Source organism: Hippopotamus amphibius, chromosome 6 (genome assembly GCF_030028045.1).
Source record: "Hippopotamus amphibius kiboko isolate mHipAmp2 chromosome 6, mHipAmp2.hap2, whole genome shotgun sequence".
In the NCBI taxonomy this organism is placed as follows: Eukaryota; Metazoa; Chordata; class Mammalia; order Artiodactyla; family Hippopotamidae; genus Hippopotamus; species Hippopotamus amphibius.
In genome coordinates, this window is record NC_080191.1 from 60,124,318 (window position 1) to 60,145,352 (window position 21,035).

The window sequence follows — 21,035 nt, forward strand, 5'->3', positions numbered from 1 at the left end:
TCTTGGAAAACCAGCCTGCAAGTACATTTCCATAGCTTATTAACTTCTTTTGGATAGATTAGCTCAAAAATATTGAAAAAATGGTTTCTTGCCTTTTGAGGGTGGCTTGTGGGTTTCTGTATTCTGTGCCCTGTGTTGTCTGACCCAGGGAGGAAAGACTGGCTCTGATGAAGACAGTTCTAAGCTGGTGTCTTCCTATGTTATGCAATTCCAGGGATGGGTGGGGAATCACATAATTCATGTGCTGTGTTTACAGCACAAAGGGTGCAAGCTCTGTGCATCTTACATCGATTGGACAAGCAGGATTCTTTTAATTTTTCTGCCAGAGTCTTTCCTGAGTAGCACGGTGGGAGCAGAGGATTATTGTAGCTGAGAAGGGAGGGTTAAATTGTCCACAAGAGAGAATTGCAGACTTCCCCAAATGTAGATGCTTAAAACATAGATGAATTTTTAATGGAAATCAATTTTGCTTCTCCAAAAAAGCCGTTAGTTTCTTGGAAAATACAGACTGCTTCCTGTTGATCACTGACACTGTCTTTCCTTTCTCTCTCCCTCTCCTCCTGCCTCCCCACCCTGTTGGCAGCTGTCCGTATCTAGCAGTGAAAATCACCCCCGCCATCCCCGTGGTTGGTGGCATTCTGTTCTTCTTTGTGATGGGGACCCTGCTGCGCACCAGCTTCAGTGACCCTGGCGTCCTTCCGCGAGCCACGCCGGATGAAGCCGCCGACCTGGAAAGGCAAATAGGTAACCCTGAAGGTCCACCCTTAGTCTCTGGTCACTGCCCACCTGTGCTTAGCCCCAGTGCGGGAGGACAGGCGAGGAACCCCGGGCAAGAGGGGCTGGGCACTGGACAGTGCCGAGTCCCCGGGGAGGAGTCCCGAAGTCTTCATTCACTTGGGCTGAGGATGACCTGAGTAGGAGGTGGGATGTAAAGTGGTCAGAAGTAAGGCCAAGGGACCGGTGGCCATCAGGCAGGCCACCGCCACCAAGCTCTTTGAAACCTGAGTGTCCGAGTCTGCTCTGAGAAGGAGCCTCTGTTGTGAAAGCTGTAGTTCTTGGTGCCTGCTCTTTATTCCCTTTTATTATCATCGTAGCTTAACTCTGGTTTCCATAATATAAACCTGCTGTCCCATTTATCCATCCTAGGCTCTGGCATTTCCTTTATTAAGGCATAACAAATATATATATTTCTGATATATATTGAGATGAATGGCTTTATTTTTCCTTAGATATTAGAAATCCTAGGATTAAACATTTACAGCAATCCATTTTAAAGATATTAAAACCAGTCCTAATCCCTCATACATAGAGCCCTTGAAGTCCTTTTTTTAATTAAAAAGAGAGCTTCCTCTTAAAAGTTTGCCTTTGTGAATGTGTAGCTTTGCTGTGGTACAATGATAATTTGACAGGCGTGGCAGCGGGCTGTGATGACTCAATGTGAACATAAAGTTTAGGTGTGAAAAATCATTTGACAGAAATAGTTCTCTCCCAGTGGGCTTCCCTTCCCAGCCCACTCAGATGAAAGACCCCCACTTTCCACTGTATGAAGAGGTACAAGCGTGGGTCTTGATAGGCAGCATCTGCTCTGGTCCACCTCCCCAAATGCTGAAGCACAGCCGTGTCCTTCTCTGAGCATCAGCTTCCATCCTTCATCCCTGTCACCTGGGAGGGGAGCAGTAAAGGAGTGAATAATGGGAGTATATATGAGTTGTCTGCTGGGCTGCAGCCTGCTTGTGTCCTGAGGTAGGGAAGTGGGGAGACAGTCTCTTTCTTTGACACCACAAATTGAGATTTGAACACAGGGTATTATTTCTTAATTAAAAGCCTACACTTATAGCTTGTTAATAATTTGTAAAGGCCATCCATGATGGTCACTGAATTTGATCACATCCCAGCAAGTTTATGAAGAAGACTTTATTATCACATCCATTTTACAAATAAGCAAATGAAACCCCAAAGCAGTTAAATGGGAGAAAGTGGTAGAAACAGAGCCTTCAGCCCAGGTCTCCTGGGTCTCAGCTCTTGTTCTTTACGGGTTGTAGGGGAGAGAGAGAGATCAGGCCCGGTTTCCTTCAAGGAATAGAATGGGGCCTATAGAAACTGTGTAGTCTATGCCCACGTCACATTAGCACAAGCTTGAGACTCCTACTCAGGCAGTGTGCAGAGAGCCCAGCTCCCTGCACTGGCCATTAAGTATTTTCTTGCTGTGATCCTATTTTCTCTCCCACCTCCCCACTGGTGCTAGGAGCATCTGCAAAATCAGCAAGATTAGGAACTGTGGGGTTTTTGCCTTTCTTACAAAGTGGATAATAAAGAGTGCCATTGGAAGTCTCTGTTATAAATGCAGATTCTCAGAGGCACAGAGTTTCCATTATTCACACTGAGGAGGCTGAATGGTTCACTAAAAGTACAATTTTTTGTTGTTTTTTGTATTTTTTCTTAAAGCTGATAACCTCAGAGCAGTATTTTTCTTTTTTTTTTTTTTCTCAAACCATATGGAATTGCCAATATTCTCCCATTTTTTAATTTATAATCCAGTCCAACAGTTTGCTAATGGAGATAATGGAGATGGGATGAAGATCAAGGAATTTTGAAGCGAATATACTGACTGACTCATTCACGTAGATTCTGATAGCAGGCAGAGTGATTTTAGGAGGTCAGTGGGAAAGAGTGTTGTAACGCAAGGGCCTGTCATTTTTTTTTCCCCCCACGGATTTTATTGAGATATAATTGACATATAATAAACTGCATATATTTAAAGTGTAAGAGCAGTATTTTTCAACATAAGCAATTTTTTAAAAACCAGCTCTGCCTCTATGCCCTCTCCTTGCCCAGACACATAGATTCTGTGAGAGAACTAGATGGGGTAAAGGATGAAACCAAATTTTTTTCCTGTGAAGAAGAGAAAAGGGGCTGTAGAGACAGGGCTTTGATGTGGCAGAAATGAGTAGCCTGGTACATCCTTCCCCAAAAGGCAATGATAAGACTAGACAAAATGATCAGAAACAATCATTTCATGACCTGGAATTTGAGGAGGGGTTATTCATGAAAAACTGATGAACTTTGGGTAAGAACACTGGGAGTCTGTGGCATTGTGTCCTAGGGCTGCTCTAATCCCCAATTTGCATTCAGAGGTGAGAGAGTTCTACCTGGACAGGACAAGCTCTGAAAACCAGCAGTGTTCTGTCTGAGGGGCTGACTTGATTTGGAGTGGAGATGGAAAAAACCAGAAGCCGAAACTTTCACTTTAAGAAACTAGAAAAAGAAGAACAAAATTAAACTCAAAGCAGGTAGGAAATAAGGAAGTATTAAAGGTGGGGACTTCCTAGGTGGCACAGTGGTTGAGAATCCATCTGCCAGTGCAGGGGACACAGGTTCAATCCCTGCTCCAGGAAGATCCCACATGCTGTGGAGCAACCAAGCCCATGTGCCACAGCTATTGAGCCTGCGCTCTAGAGCCCGTGAGCCACAACTGTTGAGCCCATGAGCCACAACTGTTGAGCCCATGTGCTGCAGCTACTGAAGCCCATGTGCCTAGAGCCTGTGCTCCACAACAAGAGAAGCCACCAAAATGAGGGGCCCGTGCACCACAATGAAGAGTAGCCCCCACTCGTCACAACTAGAGAAAGCCCGTGTGCAGCAACGAAGACCCAACATAGCCAATAAATAAATAAATAAATAAATAAATATAAAGATGACAGTGGAGAGCAATGAAATAGAATATAGAAAACAACAGAGAAAATCAGTGAGCCTCAAAGTTAGTCCTTTGAGAAGACCAACAAAATTGACAAACCTGTAACTATACTCCCCTGACCCCCCACTCCAAAAAAAGAGAGAAGATACAAATTACCAAAATCAGGAATAAAAGCGGGGCACCACTATCAACTGCACAGAAATTTAAAAGATTTTAACTTTATGCTACAAATTAGACAGCTTAGATAAATGGACAAATTCTTAGAAAGCCACAATTACCAAAAAAAAAAAGGACTCAAGAAGAAACACAAAATCTGAAAAAACACATAGCAAGTAAAGAAATAGGTTGTCCATATTCGAAAGATGAATTTGAATCCTTACCTCACACCATACACAAATTCTAATTTAGAATGGATCATAGACCTACATATAAGAGCTAAAATGATAAAACTTCCTAAGGAAACGGAAAATTTTCATAACCTTGTGTTAGGCAGAGTTCTTAGATATGACACCAAAAACATGATCTGTAAAAGAAAAAGATGATAAACTGAATTTCACCAAATTAAAAACTTTTATGCTTCAAAAGATACCATTTAAGAAAATGAAAAGACAAGCCACAGACTGGGAGAAAATATTCTCAGATCTTATATCTGATAAAATATCTTGTACTTGGGACTTCCCTGGTGGCACAGTGGTTAAGAATCCACCTGCCAATGCAGGGGACACAGGTTCAGTCCCTGGTGTGGGAAGATCCCACATGCCTCAGAGCAGCTAAGCCCATGCACCAGAACTACTGAGCCTGTGCTCTAAAGCCTGTGAGCCACAACTACTGAGCCCGCATGCCACAACTACTGAATCCCATGCACCCTAGAGCCCGTGCTCCACAACAAGAGAAACCACCTCAATGAGAAGCCCATGCACTGCCACAATGAAGAGTAGACCCCGCTTGCTACAACTAGAGGAAGCCTGCACACAGCAACGAAGACCCAACACAGCCAAAAAAAACCCACATATATATATATAGTACATTTATCTAGAACATATTAAAATCTCTTACAACTCAATAATAAGACAAACAACCCAATTAAAAGATGGGTAAAGAATTGAACATTTGTCCCAGAGAAGCTATATGAATGGCCAATAAGCACATGAAAAGATGCTCAACATCATCAGTTATTAGGGAAATGCAAATCAAAACCTTAATGCAGTACCACTTGACACCCACTAAAATGGGTCCAGCCAAAAAGACTGACAGTGTTGATGAGGATATGGAGAAATTGGAACCCTCATGCATTACAGGTGGGAATGTAAAATGGTGCAGCCACTTTGGAAGACACTTCCTTAAAATTCCTCAAGAAGTTAAAGTTACCATATGACCCAGCAATTTTACTCCTATGTATATAGCCAAGAGAAATGAAAACACATGTCCTTGTATGTGCATTATACCTAATAGCCAAAAACTGGAAACAACCCACATGTTCCTCAGTGGGTGGACGGATGAACAATATGTGGTCAGTGGAATACTGTGGAATACTGTGAAGTGGTAAAATGGATCAAAGTGTTGACATCGGCAACAACTTGGATAAACCTTAAAAACACCATGTTAAGTGAAAGAAGCCAGACCAGAAGACTATATATTGTGTGGTTCTATTTATATGAATGTCCAGAAAGGGCAAATTTTTAGAGACAGAGAGCAGATCAGGGAATGCCCAGGCTGGGGGTAGGACTGAGGGCTGACCACAAATGGACGTGAGAGTACTTGTTGGAGGGATGAAAATGGTCTAAAACTGGATTGTGGTGACAGTTGCATAATCTAATAAATTTATTAAATCATTGTATTGTGCACTTACAATGGACGACTGTTATGGTAGGTAATCTATACCACAATAAAGCTATCAAAGATAAAAAGGAGGAAGAGGGGAAATGAGAGAGGAGGAGGATGGAGGAGAAGGAAGGAGGCTCTCCCATCTTCTGGTTTTGGGACTTTAGGCTAGTTGTCCACTTTCTAAACCTCATCCCACCATGTTCTTAACTTTAACATGGGAATAAGGACCCATAGCCTGTGAAATTCTTGTCAGGATTAGCTCAGTAAATAGTAGAATTTTTTAAGAAAAATTCTCTTTCCCCACTTGGTTCTCTCTTCACCTTCTACAAACATAGATTCTCATAAAAAGTGACCCGGTGTGTGATGGAAATAAACGGCAGAGCTGGTCTATTACTTTATAAGGAGTCCTCCCGTATATCACTTGGCTGTGGAAAATAAGATGATGTTTCAATGAAATCTTAGCACATTTATTTCATGCTCTCTAAAGAAGGAAAAATGAAAAAGCATTTCATTTCAGTTAGGGATAGACCTTTCCAGGGACCAAACTAGGGCAACGAGGTGCGTCTCCCTCCCGTTTTCCGTTCCACGTGCACTGGCTCTTCCCATCCTGAGGATACTGAGACAGGGGAGGCAGTCCTGAACCGAAGTGTGAACTCGGCTAGTTATTTAGGAAACTCTCTCTCCGTGTCACGGTAACCCAACACCAAATGAGTGATCTCATAGCTGCTTGGTGAGGGTGGAATCGGATCAAAGGAAGCCCCTGGTGGCCTTTAAAAAATTCACCTGTGCTGTGGCAGAATCTGAGGGATTATTGTCTTCCCTCTGAACCTTCCACTGGCCACCTAGAATGCCACTCTGCTGGACAGCGCCCGCTGCGCCTCCCTTCTGTCTGCTCTGACTCCGTCTCCCTCCTCCTGCTCCTTATCTCCTCCCGCTTCTCCCCACCCCTTTCCTCTCCTTTTCCTCCCTCCTCCCCACCCCCCCCTTCTTCCTCTCTCTCTCCCACACTCTTTTGGTCAAATTCTCATCATTCAAGAATTTTCCTTGTAGTGTATAGAACCAGTCACCATTTCTGAGACTGGAGTTTATCTTCCATTACCTCCTAAAGTCATCCTTGGGCTGGGTATCCTCCAGAGAAGCTGTGGCCTTGTCAGCAGCCCAGGTCTACACCGTCCCAGGGAGTGCAGTTCCTAGGAAGGGTTCTTAGGATGTTTTCACCACCCATGTGACTTGCTAGTTTTCTCCCCCAAAGACATCTTAATTATGTGTTTAATAGTAGAAACATTTTAATTGGAATTTTAATAACACTGATGGATTTTTGTTGAAGAGAATACTTTCTGAGAACATTCTTAAGCCAATTTAAGACCTTAATTTTCTCTATTGTAAGGCTACACTATTTCCAATTTTTCTCATTTCCATTTTTATTCTACCAAAATTATTTTTATAGGAGTGATTTCTTTTCTGCATAAAATTTATAAATAAGATTTTTTATTGATAAGGTTTTTATTTATATTATGAAAGTTGCCATTATGAATTTTCTCTTTTTTTTCAATTTTTTTCAATTTTTTCTTTTTCTTTTCTTTTTTCTTTTTTTTTTGGCTGCATCCTGCAGCATGTGGAATCTTAGTTCCCTGACCAGGGATCAAACTGCATTTGAAGTGCAGAGTCTTAACCACTGGACTGCCAGAGAAGTCCCAAATTTTTGTATAGAACTGTTATTTCTACTAAGACAAATTTTCCTGGTGATTTAATTTTTTACTGTGTGAATTTTTTAAGCCATGCTTGGCTTCTTGTTGTGTTAGTTATTTCTACTGATAATATTCACCATAAAATTGCTTGTAAAATTGATGATTTCATTTATTTTTTGCCTTATAACTAGTCTATTGGCTGTGATAGACCCACGATGACCTCTTCCATACATTTTGCAGTCACTTTGTGTGCTGTATACTAGACAGCCACACTTGAATATGCAAGAAAAAAAAAGGTAGGTATCAAAGGTGGTTAACTTGATTGGTTTTTGCCAGTTTTCTTTTCAGAAGGTGACATTTTCTGACCATTTCTCCAATTCTTATTTGCATCTCCCTACTCACCTCCAGAATTACCACAATTTATCCTTTGTGTAATTTTTATTTGCATTGTGGTCATTTCAGGACCTCATGAACATTCTGCTAGACCAAGAACTCTGTCCAGAATTGAACTGCGCCCGCCTCTGTGGGATTCCTTCCTGCTGTCACTATTCACTCTCCCTTGCGGCCTGCTCTCTGCCCTGTTCTTTCCAGTGTTATGATGCCCCTTCATTAGCTTTTAGACTTTCTCTTTCATGCACCAGCTTAAACATTTAACTGTGTCCACTGAAATAAAATATTCTCTACCCTTTTCCTGTAAAGTAATTGTTTTATTGGTCCATGATGAAAAAATAGAAGAGTATTAATAGCTATTTTCATTAAGTTCTTCTCTCATGCCAGGCATTATGCTAAGCTCTGTCTGTGTATGATCTCATTTAAGACTCATGACAGCCACTCCAAGATGTTTAGACACTTTTTTAAAAATATTTATTTATTTATTTTTAGCTGTGTTGGATCTTTGTTGCTGCATGCGGGCTTTCTCTAGTTGTGGTGAGCGAGGGCTACTCTTCATTGAGATGCGTGGGCTTCTCATTGCGGAGGATTCTTTTGTTGTGGAGCACGGGCTCTAGGCACGCGGGCTTCAGTAGTTGTGACATGTGGGGCGTATGGGATCTTCCCGGACCAGGGCTCGAACCTGTGTCCCCTGGATTGGCAGGCGGAATCCTAACCACTGCACCACCAGGGAAGTCCCGTAGACACTATTAACGTTCCTGTTTTATGTAAGAGAAAGCTGGTGCTCAGAAAGGAAAGTGATTTACTGAAGGTCATCTGGCCAGAGCTGGCAGTCAAATGCAGGTCCATCTGCCGTGACACCCTGTGCTCTTAACCACTGCCTGCTACTGCTCACCATCTTGTTGCTCCAAGGGGAGATTTCTGGGGCCCCTGGAGCAGGTAGCACTTCCCTTTGCCCATTAGTTATATTCTCTCTGCCCCCAAATTGTCAGCATCATCTGGTCCTCTAACTTCCCTGTCCCATTAGCTAAGTCTCCCCGCCATATCCACGGTCAGAAGTAGAGAGCCATGTACAGCACACTGTGGCTAGCGGGCCTGGTTCTCAAATCCCGAGCCCAAATGGGTGGAGAAGAAGAACTACAGGGAAACTCCAGACAATCTGATGCCTCTGTTGGAGCTGCCTTGCTGATGTCTGGATGTTCCTTGATGCTTGTGAAGGAGTTAGGGGAAGGGGGGAGGGGCCAGGGTGTCCTACCATATCTGAAATATATTCTAGAACAGGATGAGACAAAGGCTTTTGAAGAAAATGGCATCCTAGGCATTAAAAAAAAAGCAGATTCCTTGTCTGGGAGAAAATGCCAGAATCATCTAGTGTGTACTGATGCCAGGGAAGGGTAGGCAGTGAGTCTCCTACAGAAATGCGGAGTGGCTCCTTAGAATGTCAAAATTCCTGATTGTCTCTTTTAAAAAAAAATCCCAGCCTGGGAGAGCTGGAAACCAGATGTCACAATTCAGAATTATGGTATTTGGGGAAATACCACAAGTTTCCGAAGGAAGGAGCTGGAGATTTTGTTTTTCTGAAGGATTTGGAAGGATGGGTGTGTTTCGTCCAGGATGTTCATTGAAGCCTATGTTATTTCGTCTTCCCGTAGAAATCCAAACTTTGGGGAATGTACCATGTGTTGGAACTGAGGCCAGTTTCAGATGCAAATGTGTTTACTTTTTTGTGAAGTTAGGACATTTTACAGTGTGATGGTTGGAGTGGAGAATTATTATCTTCTCTCCTGGTGGATGCCCCTCACAGAATTGTCTTCACAGTCCTCCGGGTATCTTTGAGGGTGGCAAGCAGTATGTTTTTCTTCTTATCGGAAGAGAAATCGAGACAAGTCGGGGGGTGTATTTAATCTGTTAAGATCACACTCTTGTGCTCCCACTGCACTGAGCCTAAATTCCTCAATCTATGTAGGTATTTTAGTGGCCTCTGGATTCTCCATCCTGAATCTACTGGGTGCCTCTCTTAATGTAGTTGAAGATTTGACATATATGTGTGTGTGTGTGTGTGTGTGTACGTACAGATTGGGAAGTCTTCTATCAATTGATGAACTCCTCTCTAAAAGTAGTGCTATCACTTCATTTCAGGTAAGGGGAAATTTCTCTCTCTCTGTCTCCCTCTCTCTCACTGCACCAGGGTCACAGTCTTTAAAGAGTTTGTGTTAAATCAGCAAAGTGATGACATAGAGCAATGTTGACATGCTTTACTTAAAAAAAAAAAAAAAGTACCATAATTGTAATCATTTCTCATATACAAGGTCACAAAAGGGGGAAGGATGATGAAAGAACCAGGGTGAGGAAAAGGTCAATTTCAAGGGAACAGAGGAAGCCAGACACTGCAAGGAGGGGAAGTGAAGGATCAAGTGGCATGAAAGGGATGGGAACATTGGGACCACGCGGTTCAAGAATATGGCCAAAGGAAAGAGCAAGAGTCTGGAGCACATTCACGGAAACTAGAGGCCCGCCCTCACCCAGTCGGGGGCACTAAGAAAAATTCTGACCCATGGATCTCAGGGCTCCAAGCAAAGAGTTTTCTGAAGCCATCTCCCTGACTACAGGTAGGCTAGCTCACTGCAAAGCTCTGAGTCATAGGACATCCCAGCCTAAAGGGACTTCAGCCATCATGGAGACCATCCTGAACAAATCCTTTAGTTTACAGATGAGTAAACTGAGGCTCAGAGAGAGACAGGCACAAGTCCACCCTTGCTCACACAGAGTGAATCTGAGCCGGGCCTGGGGTCCTGACACCACATCCAGGTTCTATACCTCTCCTTTGACGTTTTTGCTTCTGAAACTGAATCCCTAAATCCTTGCTACTCAGTGCGGTCCATGAAAGAACAACATCAGCATCACAAGGGACCTGAGCAGACTTGCAGGACCTGAGCCCCCAGCCCTACTGAATCAGAATCTGTGGTGTAAACCAGATGCAAGTGATTCACACGAAAGCCGAGCAGCACAGCCCTAAAGCCTTTCCACCTCCCACCCTGTGAACAGTGCCCTGAACCTATGACCATCCTCTCCAGCAGTCAGCATTTGCTTCCTCTATTCTTCAGCTCTCAGGACCATCATATTTCCAGGAGTTTGGCTTATTACCACTTCATTTACTTTGAGCATTCAGTGTAACAACCTCCCTGCAGCGAATCTGAGAAGGTGGCTTCACATTCTTTATTATTACTTGTTAATAACAACTGGATCAATAAATACTTTCTCTTGAGACAGTGCTTTGCAGAGTTCAAAGTCCATCTGTGTTTTTATCATCAGTGAAGTGTGTGACTGTGAGCACCCGCTCTGTCACTTCGTTGACTGAACCTGCATCCCAACTGTTCCACTCGCTGTATAACCCTGAGAAGTGTTTTAACTTCTCTGGGCCTTGATTTTGATGCGTATAAAATAGATCCATTAAGTGCAAAGATCCATTCTAGTGTTATTCTGTGATTCCAGAAATAAACTCTTCTTCCTCCTGTGCTTGACCATGAAAATCTGGGGACCTAAATGTTTTAGAAGGTTATTAAGCCTATTCAGCGACTTAAACAGAAGGAGTGACATATTCTGTTAATAATTTTAGAACGCAAAGCTACACGCACACCCATGTAATTTCAACCAGTAAACTGTACTTGCTGCAAAATAAGTGAGATATTTAAATGACTCACTGGAATATTACTATCATTACTTGAACTGGTATGCTTGGGAGGATAAAGCAGGATGATGAAACAATAGCTCTTTTGAGTGAGGGAATGAGTCAGTCGGTCAATAGGTTTTAGAGGGAAGTCACGGATAAGGCACCTCATCCAAGAATCCGCAGGGCGTGTTGGGCAAAATAGGCTCTGGCGCGCCGGTGTGCGGGAGGGGGAGGGAGGCCAGAATGGCCTTTCAGGAGAGAAATCCCCCCGGAGGAGGTTAATCAGAAGAGCGGGCAGGCTTTTTGTGCTAGAAAGTGGGAGGCATTTTCTTATTACAAGGGTAGAGTACCATGAAAGGCAGCTCAGGAATAGAAGGAAACAAAGGACTCCGGGAGGAGAGAGGAAATAGACCGGCGAGGAGGCGGGGCGGGGGCTCAGCTGGGAGGAGACGCGAGAGGCCGAGCAGGTGCGATTCCGGGAAAGGATTACCCGCCACGCTGAGATGAAATTTTAGGGAACAAGTGCTTACGGTCAGAGAAGTAATAGGTCTGCCTTGAAGTTTTCTTGGGAAGCGCTTTTTTTTTTTTTTCTTCTTTCTTTTAAACAGCCCGGGGAGCCATCCCACATGCTGCTTTGTAACAAACATCTGCAGGTTTTGTGGCTGGAGTCTAAATTTAGGGATCCAATTTAACTGAGAGCTGCTTGCCAAGCAACCCACTCTCAGCTTATCCCTCACCTGTCAGATGCCCGTGCGTCATTTATGCGCAGACATACTCTGTGAACTTCGAACTTCGTTGTCATGGTACCTTTGGGGTCTGTGATATCAGTGAAACTATGTCACAACAATTACCCTCTGAAACTTTGATGTAATCCAACCAACTCACTGTTGTTTTCCAAGTGAACTTTCTTCCTCCTTTGGAATTTAATGCTGCAGTGTAGGGATTTACAGCTGATTTTGGGGGTGGGGGCTTTATCTCCCTTCCCTCCTGTGTCCTAGAAAACTCAAATCTAAGTTATGGGAGATAGCTCAAATGTTGTGTTTCTTGTAGATAAGTTCTGAGGCTAAGACTCGTTGCCTGAGAATATAAGTACATTCATATCTGCTGTGTAGCCCAAATTTGTGATGGACTTTAGCACTCAGAAGCTGGAAGGTACATGAAAGAGGACAGAGAAGGCATGAGGTGCTTCTATCCAGAAGAATAATGGGGCTTTTCCTGCCACCATGTTTGGTATGGAAAAAAATGCCTCGCATTTTTCTTGTATCCAGACTTATCTTCCAAGGCTCCTGTAGGAAAAATTTGGCTTACGTAGGTGGACAGACGTGAAGACCATTTATTTGGAAACTGTAGATTAACACTTTCGAAGAGAAAACAGAACTCCAAGTGGATGAATGCCATATTACATACCATCAGAGTCTGGAGTGTGCACTTGACAAAATCTCTTTATTTTCCTTTAAGGGTGGAAACTTGAAGTCCAAGGGTCCTTAAGTGAGTGAATGGATGGATTACTCTTTTCACTCAGTAGAAATCAATAGAACAGAAATAGGCTAAAATCTCCTGTGGCCCTCACAAAACTAAAGGGAACATGCTTGGAGCAATACTGAGTTCAAAAGAAATATAATGCAAACCACACGTGTAATTGCAAATTTTCTACTGACATTAAAGTGAAAAGGGATAGGTGAAATTAATTTTGATGGTATATTTTATTTAACCCAGTATATCCAAAATATTGTCATTTCAATGTAAAAAAGTACCAACAAAATCTCTTACGTTTTGGGTTTTTTTTTTGGGGGGGGGGGTATGAAGTCTTTTCAGTGTATATCTCGCGCTCATAGCACATTGCAGTTCCGATGGGCCACATTTCATGTGCTCAGTAGACACACACGACTAGTGGCTGCCATATTGGACAAACATGGACTTACAGAATGAAGATTGGACCAAAATAGTTATTGGAATCTCTCAGAGTTCTTGGTATTGTTTATCTTGTTTTGGGGTCACTTGAAAGAAACACTGGGGAGAATGTTTTTAACTTCACTTTTTTTCTTTTGGTTTGGTTTGGTTTTTGGTGGGTTTTTCTTTTTTTTTTTTCTGCACTGGGTCTTTGTTGCTGCAAGTGCGCTTTCTCTAGTTGTGGTGAGTGGGGGCTACTCTGGGGCTTCTCAGTTTGGTGGCTTCTCTTGTTGCAGAACACAGGCTCTAGGCATGTGGGCTTCAGTAGTTGCAGTAGTTGCAGCATGCAGGCTCAGCAGTTGTGGCGCGAGGGCTCTAGGGCACACAGGCTTCAGTAGTGGTGGCACATGGGCTTAGTTGCTCCATGGCATGTGGGATCTTCCCAGACCAGGGCTCGGACCCATGTCCCCTACATTGGCAGGCGAATTCTCAACCACTGTGTGCCACCAGGGAAGACCCCACTTTTTTTGTTTTGTTGAAGGAGAACGTTTCATTCACTCATTCAACATATGTTTATTGAGTGCTTACTGAGGCCTAGGCACTGTGATCATGGCAAAATACTTTTAACAGACTCCTTTTTTTTGTTCGTTTCTATCAATGTTAACTATGAAGTTACAAACAGTGGAATCATCTGAAATATCTAAACAGATTCATTTTTATTGTTAACTAACATGGTCAAATTCCATGCTACTTGATCAGGCCACTGGTTCTTAAACTTGAGCATGTCCCAGAATCACCTGAAGGGCCTGTTAAAACAGACTCTTGGGCTCACCTCTGGAGTTTCCGAGTCAGTAGGTCTGGGGTGGGGCCCGATACTTTGCATTTCTGACAAGTTCCCAGGAGTTTGCTGGTGATGCTGGTCTGGAGGCCACACTTTGAGAAGCACTGGGTTAGAGATTCGATTTCTGCTTTGAGATCCCCACCTTTTATGTATTCCATCTCAACACCCATCTCAAGGCAGAGTCTAGCATCTCCGGAGAGCTGAACAACCACAAAACTCATGCATCTCGGAGGGATTCATCGGGGAATGGGTGGCTTGTTTTCCTGTGGTCTGTTCTCTAAGATACAAATATAGTGACCCAAATGGGAAATTTAAGGTCAACACCCGTGGACTCATCTAAGGGAAGTGTCCTGTGTCTATCTTTGGGGACCAGCATCACAAATCATGGCTAAGCTAACCCCTCTCTGTGGATCCTCAGGACTGGGGGGCTGTCATTTAACACTTGTCACAAATTTCCAGAGCTCACCCTTGGGCTGGGGTGGGAGTATCCCAGGGTCATCAAAGCCTCTGAGTACCACGTACTAGCAGAAGGATGTTGAAAACTTTACTTCTGGTGCCTCACGGGAGAAGTTTGACTCTCACTTCCTATCAAAGTATTGTTGATTATCTAAAGCCAGATGGAGCTGTTGTCTGGCTGTTGGGACTGTCCTCTGTGTGTGTGTGTGTGTGTGTGTGTGTGTGTTTTGTGTGTGTGTGTGTGTGTGTGTATGTGTGTTGTCAAGGGTTGCTCCAAAGCCAAAAATCCCAGCAGGAGGACACGCAGGGCATATACTGATTTTACAAGATATGACTGCTCTGCACTCAGGGATAATGGATCCACTTGGGAGGGTGAGCGTTGGGCCATCGCATGTGTCAGTGAGGCCAGAACTTTCTAACTGGATCCTGGTAACGCTCACACTCCTTACGTCATATAGTAATTTTTTTTAAGTTTATTTTTTAGAACTTTTAGTGAAATATAACTGACATACAATAAACTGCATATATTTAAAGTGTACAAATTGATCATTTTTTTTCTTATTAGTAATCATACGGTTGGTTTGAATTCTGAAATTAGCCGGAGAAGAGGCCCACTTGAAAGGTGGCTTCTGATCCTTAGTTTATGTTTAGTTTGTGCAGTGTCACCATGGTTCAGGCCCATCTTATTGAACATGAATGTCATCTGAGCTTTACCAAAAAGGACAACTTAACACTCTCACGAAGACTTTTAATCTAATTATTGTTATAAATTCCACAGAGTATAGCGTGACTCTTTGAAAGACTGGAATTCTAGGCTTTTCAAGCCAGGGTGGTGTTTGGGGCGGGGCTGTCCCCCTGTTCTCCCGGTCACACTCTGCAGAGGGAGGTTGTTAAGAGCAGCACAAGAATGCCGGTGGCCGCCTCCAGCGTTCCTCAGCTTCCTCACCTGGGCAGGAGTGGCTAAGGGCTCGCTTACCTGTGCTCTGTATAAACCCCCACCCAGTTACGGGCGCTGCTACCAGAGGGCCGAGTGATGGGCTTTTCTTCCCTGTTAGCATCTTTTCAGGGAGGCCCCGTAGCAGACCAGGAGATAGATGCGGGTGTTTCACTTCCCTGCATGCTGTTCACCTGTGCCTTAATCCCCTCGACATCAATTTCAGCACTGATGCACCTTTCCCATCGCCACTGCCATGCTAGAAAAAGAAAGACACGTTTTCTCTTCGATGAAGATGAGAAGGTTTTGCTGTCATGTATGATATTAATCCCATGAATACCAATGAAAAGGTCCAGTTCTAAGAAAAGAACACAGAAATGAAAGCAGTCGTGAACCGGTCGTGTGTGTAATTGTGGCCAGTGTTGACAGGAAGCTGTCTGTAGTTGGACAGACTTTTGCTGGGTGACTACAGAGAGATGACTGCATTTTTCTCCCAATGAGCACAGAATTCTTTAAACATTTATGTGGCTATTTTTTATCTTGTGATGACATATCCCAGACACTTAATGAAAAATATTCCTGGCTGGCTGTTTAGTTAGAAAATTAATCATTATCAGTTAATCTATTTTAAGGACAGCACTATCTTAAGTACTATGGAAGAATCAAAAGAAATCTAGCTGGAGGCTGGCATACAGAGTGAAAACACTGAAGGCTTTTTTTTTAAAACAACAGAAATTTATTTTCTCACAGTTTTGGAGGCTCTAACTCCCAGATTGAAGTGTTGCGCAGGTTTGATTTCTCCTGAGGCCTCTCTCCTTGGCTTGAAGATGGCTAAGAAGGTTTTATTAAAACAAACAAACAAACAAACAGCATCAACAAGGGCAGGTGATTGTGATGCAGGGTTACAGTCTTTGTACTGTTTAAGGCAGAGAATTCTTTGTGGTGGGGGCTGGCCTGGGTTTGCAGTATGGCTAGAGCATCCCTCCCCTCTACCCACTAGATGCCACCAGCACCCCCCTGCCCCAGTTGTGACCATAAAATTGTCTCCTGACAGTGCCAAATGCCCCCTGGGAGGTAAAATCACCCTGGGGTCGAGAAACTGAACTGTGAGGACTGAGGGAGCCACCAAGCCTAGGAGAGAATCGAGAGAGATTAACCCTGGGGAATTGTCTGGAGAAAGCAGAATTGAGCAGAATTTCAAAAGACAAGAGGATAAGAATTGCCTGATGCGATGGTCCTAGGGGTGCAGGTGGGCAGAGAATAGGAGAAGGGAGACGTTTTAGAAAGTAGTGACTGAAAGGGGGTATAGGAACCCAAACTAGATTTCTTTGGCTCCCATGGGTGGTATAAGAGTAACAGGTAATAATGGTTGGCTGGTGTTTGTGGTGGGTCATAGCTGCTCAATCCAGATTTCAACAGGCAAGAAAACGGAACCAGGAGAGAATGAGAATGTCTCATGCTTTTATAGCACACACTGTACACGGAGCACTGTCTTACTGTGTCACAGATGCTAATTTAATCCTCTCAGCAACCCTAGGAGGCAGGTGCTGTTATTATTCCTATTTTACAGCTGGCGAAACTGAGGCATGGAAAGGATGAGTAACTTCCAAAAGTCTCAACCAGTAAATGGCCGAGCCCCAGTTTACCCCCCGTCCAGTTGCTAAGTGCATCCTCTCATCCATGGCACTGGGGCAGGGGTTAGTTCAGGTGGTTGGTGCCTGGGTGATGGAGTTCTCACCAGGAGGCAGGAGAGGGTCTGGAACCCAGGTGGTCAAGGTTTGAAAGGAATAAAAAACTCTACCCTTGTTTACAAAAACGTCAGGAATTTGTTGGAAGAGTCAAATAGACGCTCAGATTGTAGAGGAAAGCAAGGGAAGAAGAGTCGAAAAGAAGGCTCCAATCCATCAGCCCAGGAATCGGGACGGGAGTGTAAGGTGAACACTGACACCAGGGCTTTGAGCAGGAGAGGACAGGTGAGGCCTGGGCTTGGGGGAGGGTGGTGAGTGGACAAGGCTACCACCCAGTGAGGGCAGGCCAAGAGTGGGCCCAGGTGGGTCCCAGGTGAGCTGAAGAAGAATTTGGACTCAGATGGTGAAGCCAGCCCGAGGTGGGGTAACTAGAAGGAAGGTTGGGGGAGATGGTGTCTGGAATTGGAGATGAGGCTGGGCCTGTGTGAGGGAACTTGGGTGCAGAGGGATTGCTCCATGAGACAGGCCACGTGGTGGAAAGGCTGTGGGCCTGGAGGAGGCAGCCTGGACTCTGAATCCTCCATTCACGGCTGTGATCTGAGCCCACTGCTCAGCCCTCCAGCCTGGGGGTCCCTTTCTCAGGAACCTGTCTTGCGGGTTATTGGAACAGTTAAATGAGATGCTGTACACGTGAGGCCTAGTCTAGCAGAGGGAGATGAGGTCAGCTGGAGAGGAAGAAGGTGGAGTCGGACAAACCCGAGAACGCCGTGGAGTGGCAGTACCCGGGTGAGGGCCTGGTCAGGACAGAGGCTTGGGAGAGAACCACAGCGCTGTTAGCAGTCGTAGGTGCCGTTCAACTAAGAGAAAAGAAACTTGATTTTTGCCATGTTGGGAATTTTTTTCTCCAAGGGGTCATCCAGTACCTAATGGTCTTTATCTAAATGGACAGAAATTGAGCATCAGGGCTGAAGCACTGATTTTCACATTTGATAGAGGTATGTGGTTAGATGGTGTCCAGTATTGTGTTAGGTTAAAAAATCAGATAAAAGCAAACTTCCCTTCTAAGGGCAGGACTTCGGTGGTTCTTATTTGTGAATTTAGCTCTAAAAATGACTTCAGCATCCAGACACTTAAAGGGTTTGTGGTGTCTCTTGTGAGCTGGGCACAGCTCCGTCTGCAAACTTCTCAATTTCATTCCCTCACCACTGAGAAAAGCGTGAACAACAGATGACTCTGAGGGCAGACAGACCAAAAGCAATGCACCAGCGTGAGGCCTCGTACCGTACAAACCTGGGCAGAGTATCAGGAACTGCCCTCCCATCGCCACCCTAAGAAATAAATATAGAAATTTTTCACTGATTACCAATGAATGTTTTAACTGCCTAACCCAGTGCTGTCCAATAGAAATATACTATGAGCTGCAAATGCAAGGCACACGTGTCATTTAAAATCTTCTGGTCGCCACTTTACAGTAGGAAAAAGAAAGAGGTGAGAATAATTTTAATAATATATTGTGTTTCAGCCATTTCTTCACGGTATCATCATTTGAACATGTAATCAATATTTAGAGAGCATTGAGATATTTGACATTCTCACTTATGTACTGAATCTTTCAAATCGAGTGTATACTTTACATATCTCAATAAGACAAGCCACATTTTTAGTGCTTAAGAGCCACAGTGGCAGAGGCCACCACGCTGTACAGCAGAGGTCCAAACTCCCCAATTGCAAGGCTGCCTTTCCAGAAAAAAGCTGGTAATTACTCTGAGCTTGGTGACATCCACGTCACCCTGGTTCCCATTTGACTGATGCCCTTGGATAAGAATGCAGGTTTGTGGTTCATTTCCCACCTCATCTAGTTTGCATTGCCAGAGGGAAACAGTTTAAGAGCCATCCATCACCCAGAGAGCCCCAGATGGACCAATTAGTGACAGGAGCGGCCCATCCAGAAGGCTGACATCCAGCCGTTACTAACTCCAGAGGAAAACAAAACTAATAACTTCAGTGCCAAAGTGGAATGCAAGTTTGTGGGAAGAAGGAATTTCTAATACATGGAAGGCAACAGCCCATCAATAAAGAAAGATTGTTTTCAGAGTAAAGCAATGAAAGACTCAGAATTGTGTCTTTGGTTTTATTTCTTCCTCCTGAGATCCTCATTTTGGGTCCTTATGATTCCATTTTTCCACTTGACAGCGCACAGGGTGGTTCTAGGGAGTCAATACTAAAATAATAATTATTGGTTTGACATTTTGTGAAAATCACCAAGTGAACTTTGGGGGTATAAAACAATATAACAGAGTTCAAAGGATGTGGAATGGGGATTTTTCTTCCCTGCCGGAGGCTCCTTTTTCTTTCCTGGGCAAATGCACAGAGAGGGAGGGGCTTTGCTACAGGAGAGAACATCTGGAAATGTGACCTGTGGGGAGGGCTGCCCAGGGCCCAGACTCCTGAGGCTGAATTTCCCCTCCAGCTCTCAGAGAGAAAGGAAAGTGAGCACTTCTGATTCTAATCATACTTCAGAATTATTACAGCTCAAAACACACAGAGTGCTGATTGAGAGGTTCTCAGGCTTCCCATGAAGCTCTCCCGAGATAAAAGCAGTTAACAACGGCTTTTCCGGGATGATAAATGGTTGTTAGTTTTCTTTCATCAATATTTTAATAACTATTTGCGCATTTTGGCAATTATGGACACAGAGAGTCTGATGGTGATTCCAGAAGCAGATTGCGGGGGTGATTCACAGGACGCAGTTGGCCATCAGAAGCAACACGCAGGTTTCAGCCCCGGCACCTGGCTGCCTGTCTGCCTCACGAAACAGGTGTGTGGTGGCTGTCGGTGTGGCGCGGCCAATGGGGAGTGGTTGACCGCCTTCCCCTCGGATGCTGTGTTCTTCAAGACAGCTCAGCTCCCCAGCAGGAGCACTGAAAGCCCCACTCTAGAAGCAGCCACTTAGCTCTTTCTGTGGGTGTGATTGGCCATTGAATTCCGAGCTGCTTTGGCAGCATTCGTGCCTGTGCTGGGGAAGGAATCTGACAAAATAGGGGCTTGCCTCCCGCTGGTCCATTGGAGAGTGCTGGACCCCTCTGCATCTTAGAAGGCACCTTCTGGGAAGAAAAAATGCTGGTGGTGCTTCATGGATGTTTCTCATTTCTCCATTAAAGTAATATTCAAACCACTTATTTCACTGTTTTGTGTTCCATCATGTCAAGGTCCAGGCTGTCGTGAATACTATTTGGTAGCATACTGTTTATGATAGTTTTTTCCAGAAAAGAGTCTGGAAGAAAAGTTTTTAAAGGGCTGGAATTCATAAAAGGAACATTAGGAGATGTCTTTCAACATTGTAAAAGGCTTTAGAGATGAATGTGAGAACCAAAATAACAAGATAATAGAAGAAATCCAATCTGAAAGGAAATTGAAATAGGACCTGCTTCACGGAGCTTCAGGGAGCAGAATTTAAACCTTACCTGGAAAGTAAATATGAAGATGCTCATTGTAGAGTTATTTATACCAGTGTAAAGAATTAGGAGCAACTTAAATGTACAACAGTAGCAAAATGGATAAGTGAATTATTGTCAGCTTTTATGATGACTTATGAAGGACATCATTAAAACATTGGTTTCAAAAATAATGACATGAAAATGATCTTGATACCATGTCAAATTAAAATATGCAACGTATAAACTTGTATGTCCCCCACAATGTTAATATGTACATAAGCACAGCAAAATGACTGGAAAGATATATAAGCAGGATTTTTTACAGTTGGACTGACCACACATTTTTAATTTTTAATTTTTTCATTTTTTTCTTTGTGTATTTCTGATATTCCAAATTCTCTATGATGAGCATATATTACTTTTATAATCAGAAAAAAAAGTAAATGTCTTAGATAAACTCTAGCCAGTGTTCTTGAAACAAACGTGTACTGAGACTAGTTGCCTGACCTTGGCAAATCACGGC

At 43.7% G+C, this 21,035-nt stretch overlaps 1 protein-coding gene across 3 annotated transcripts in view; it reads left to right on the top strand.

Annotated features, from left to right (window-relative positions):
• The window catches only part of ZDHHC14 (zinc finger DHHC-type palmitoyltransferase 14), a 260,634-nt gene that overhangs the window by 153,241 nt on the left and 86,358 nt on the right, over positions 1–21,035 (top strand). For all 3 annotated transcript variants that reach the window (XM_057739593.1, XM_057739594.1, XM_057739596.1), the window contains exon 2: positions 584–744. In XM_057739593.1, the coding sequence (XP_057595576.1) occupies positions 584–744 (161 nt within the window). The remainder of the gene's footprint in view (positions 1–583; positions 745–21,035) is intronic.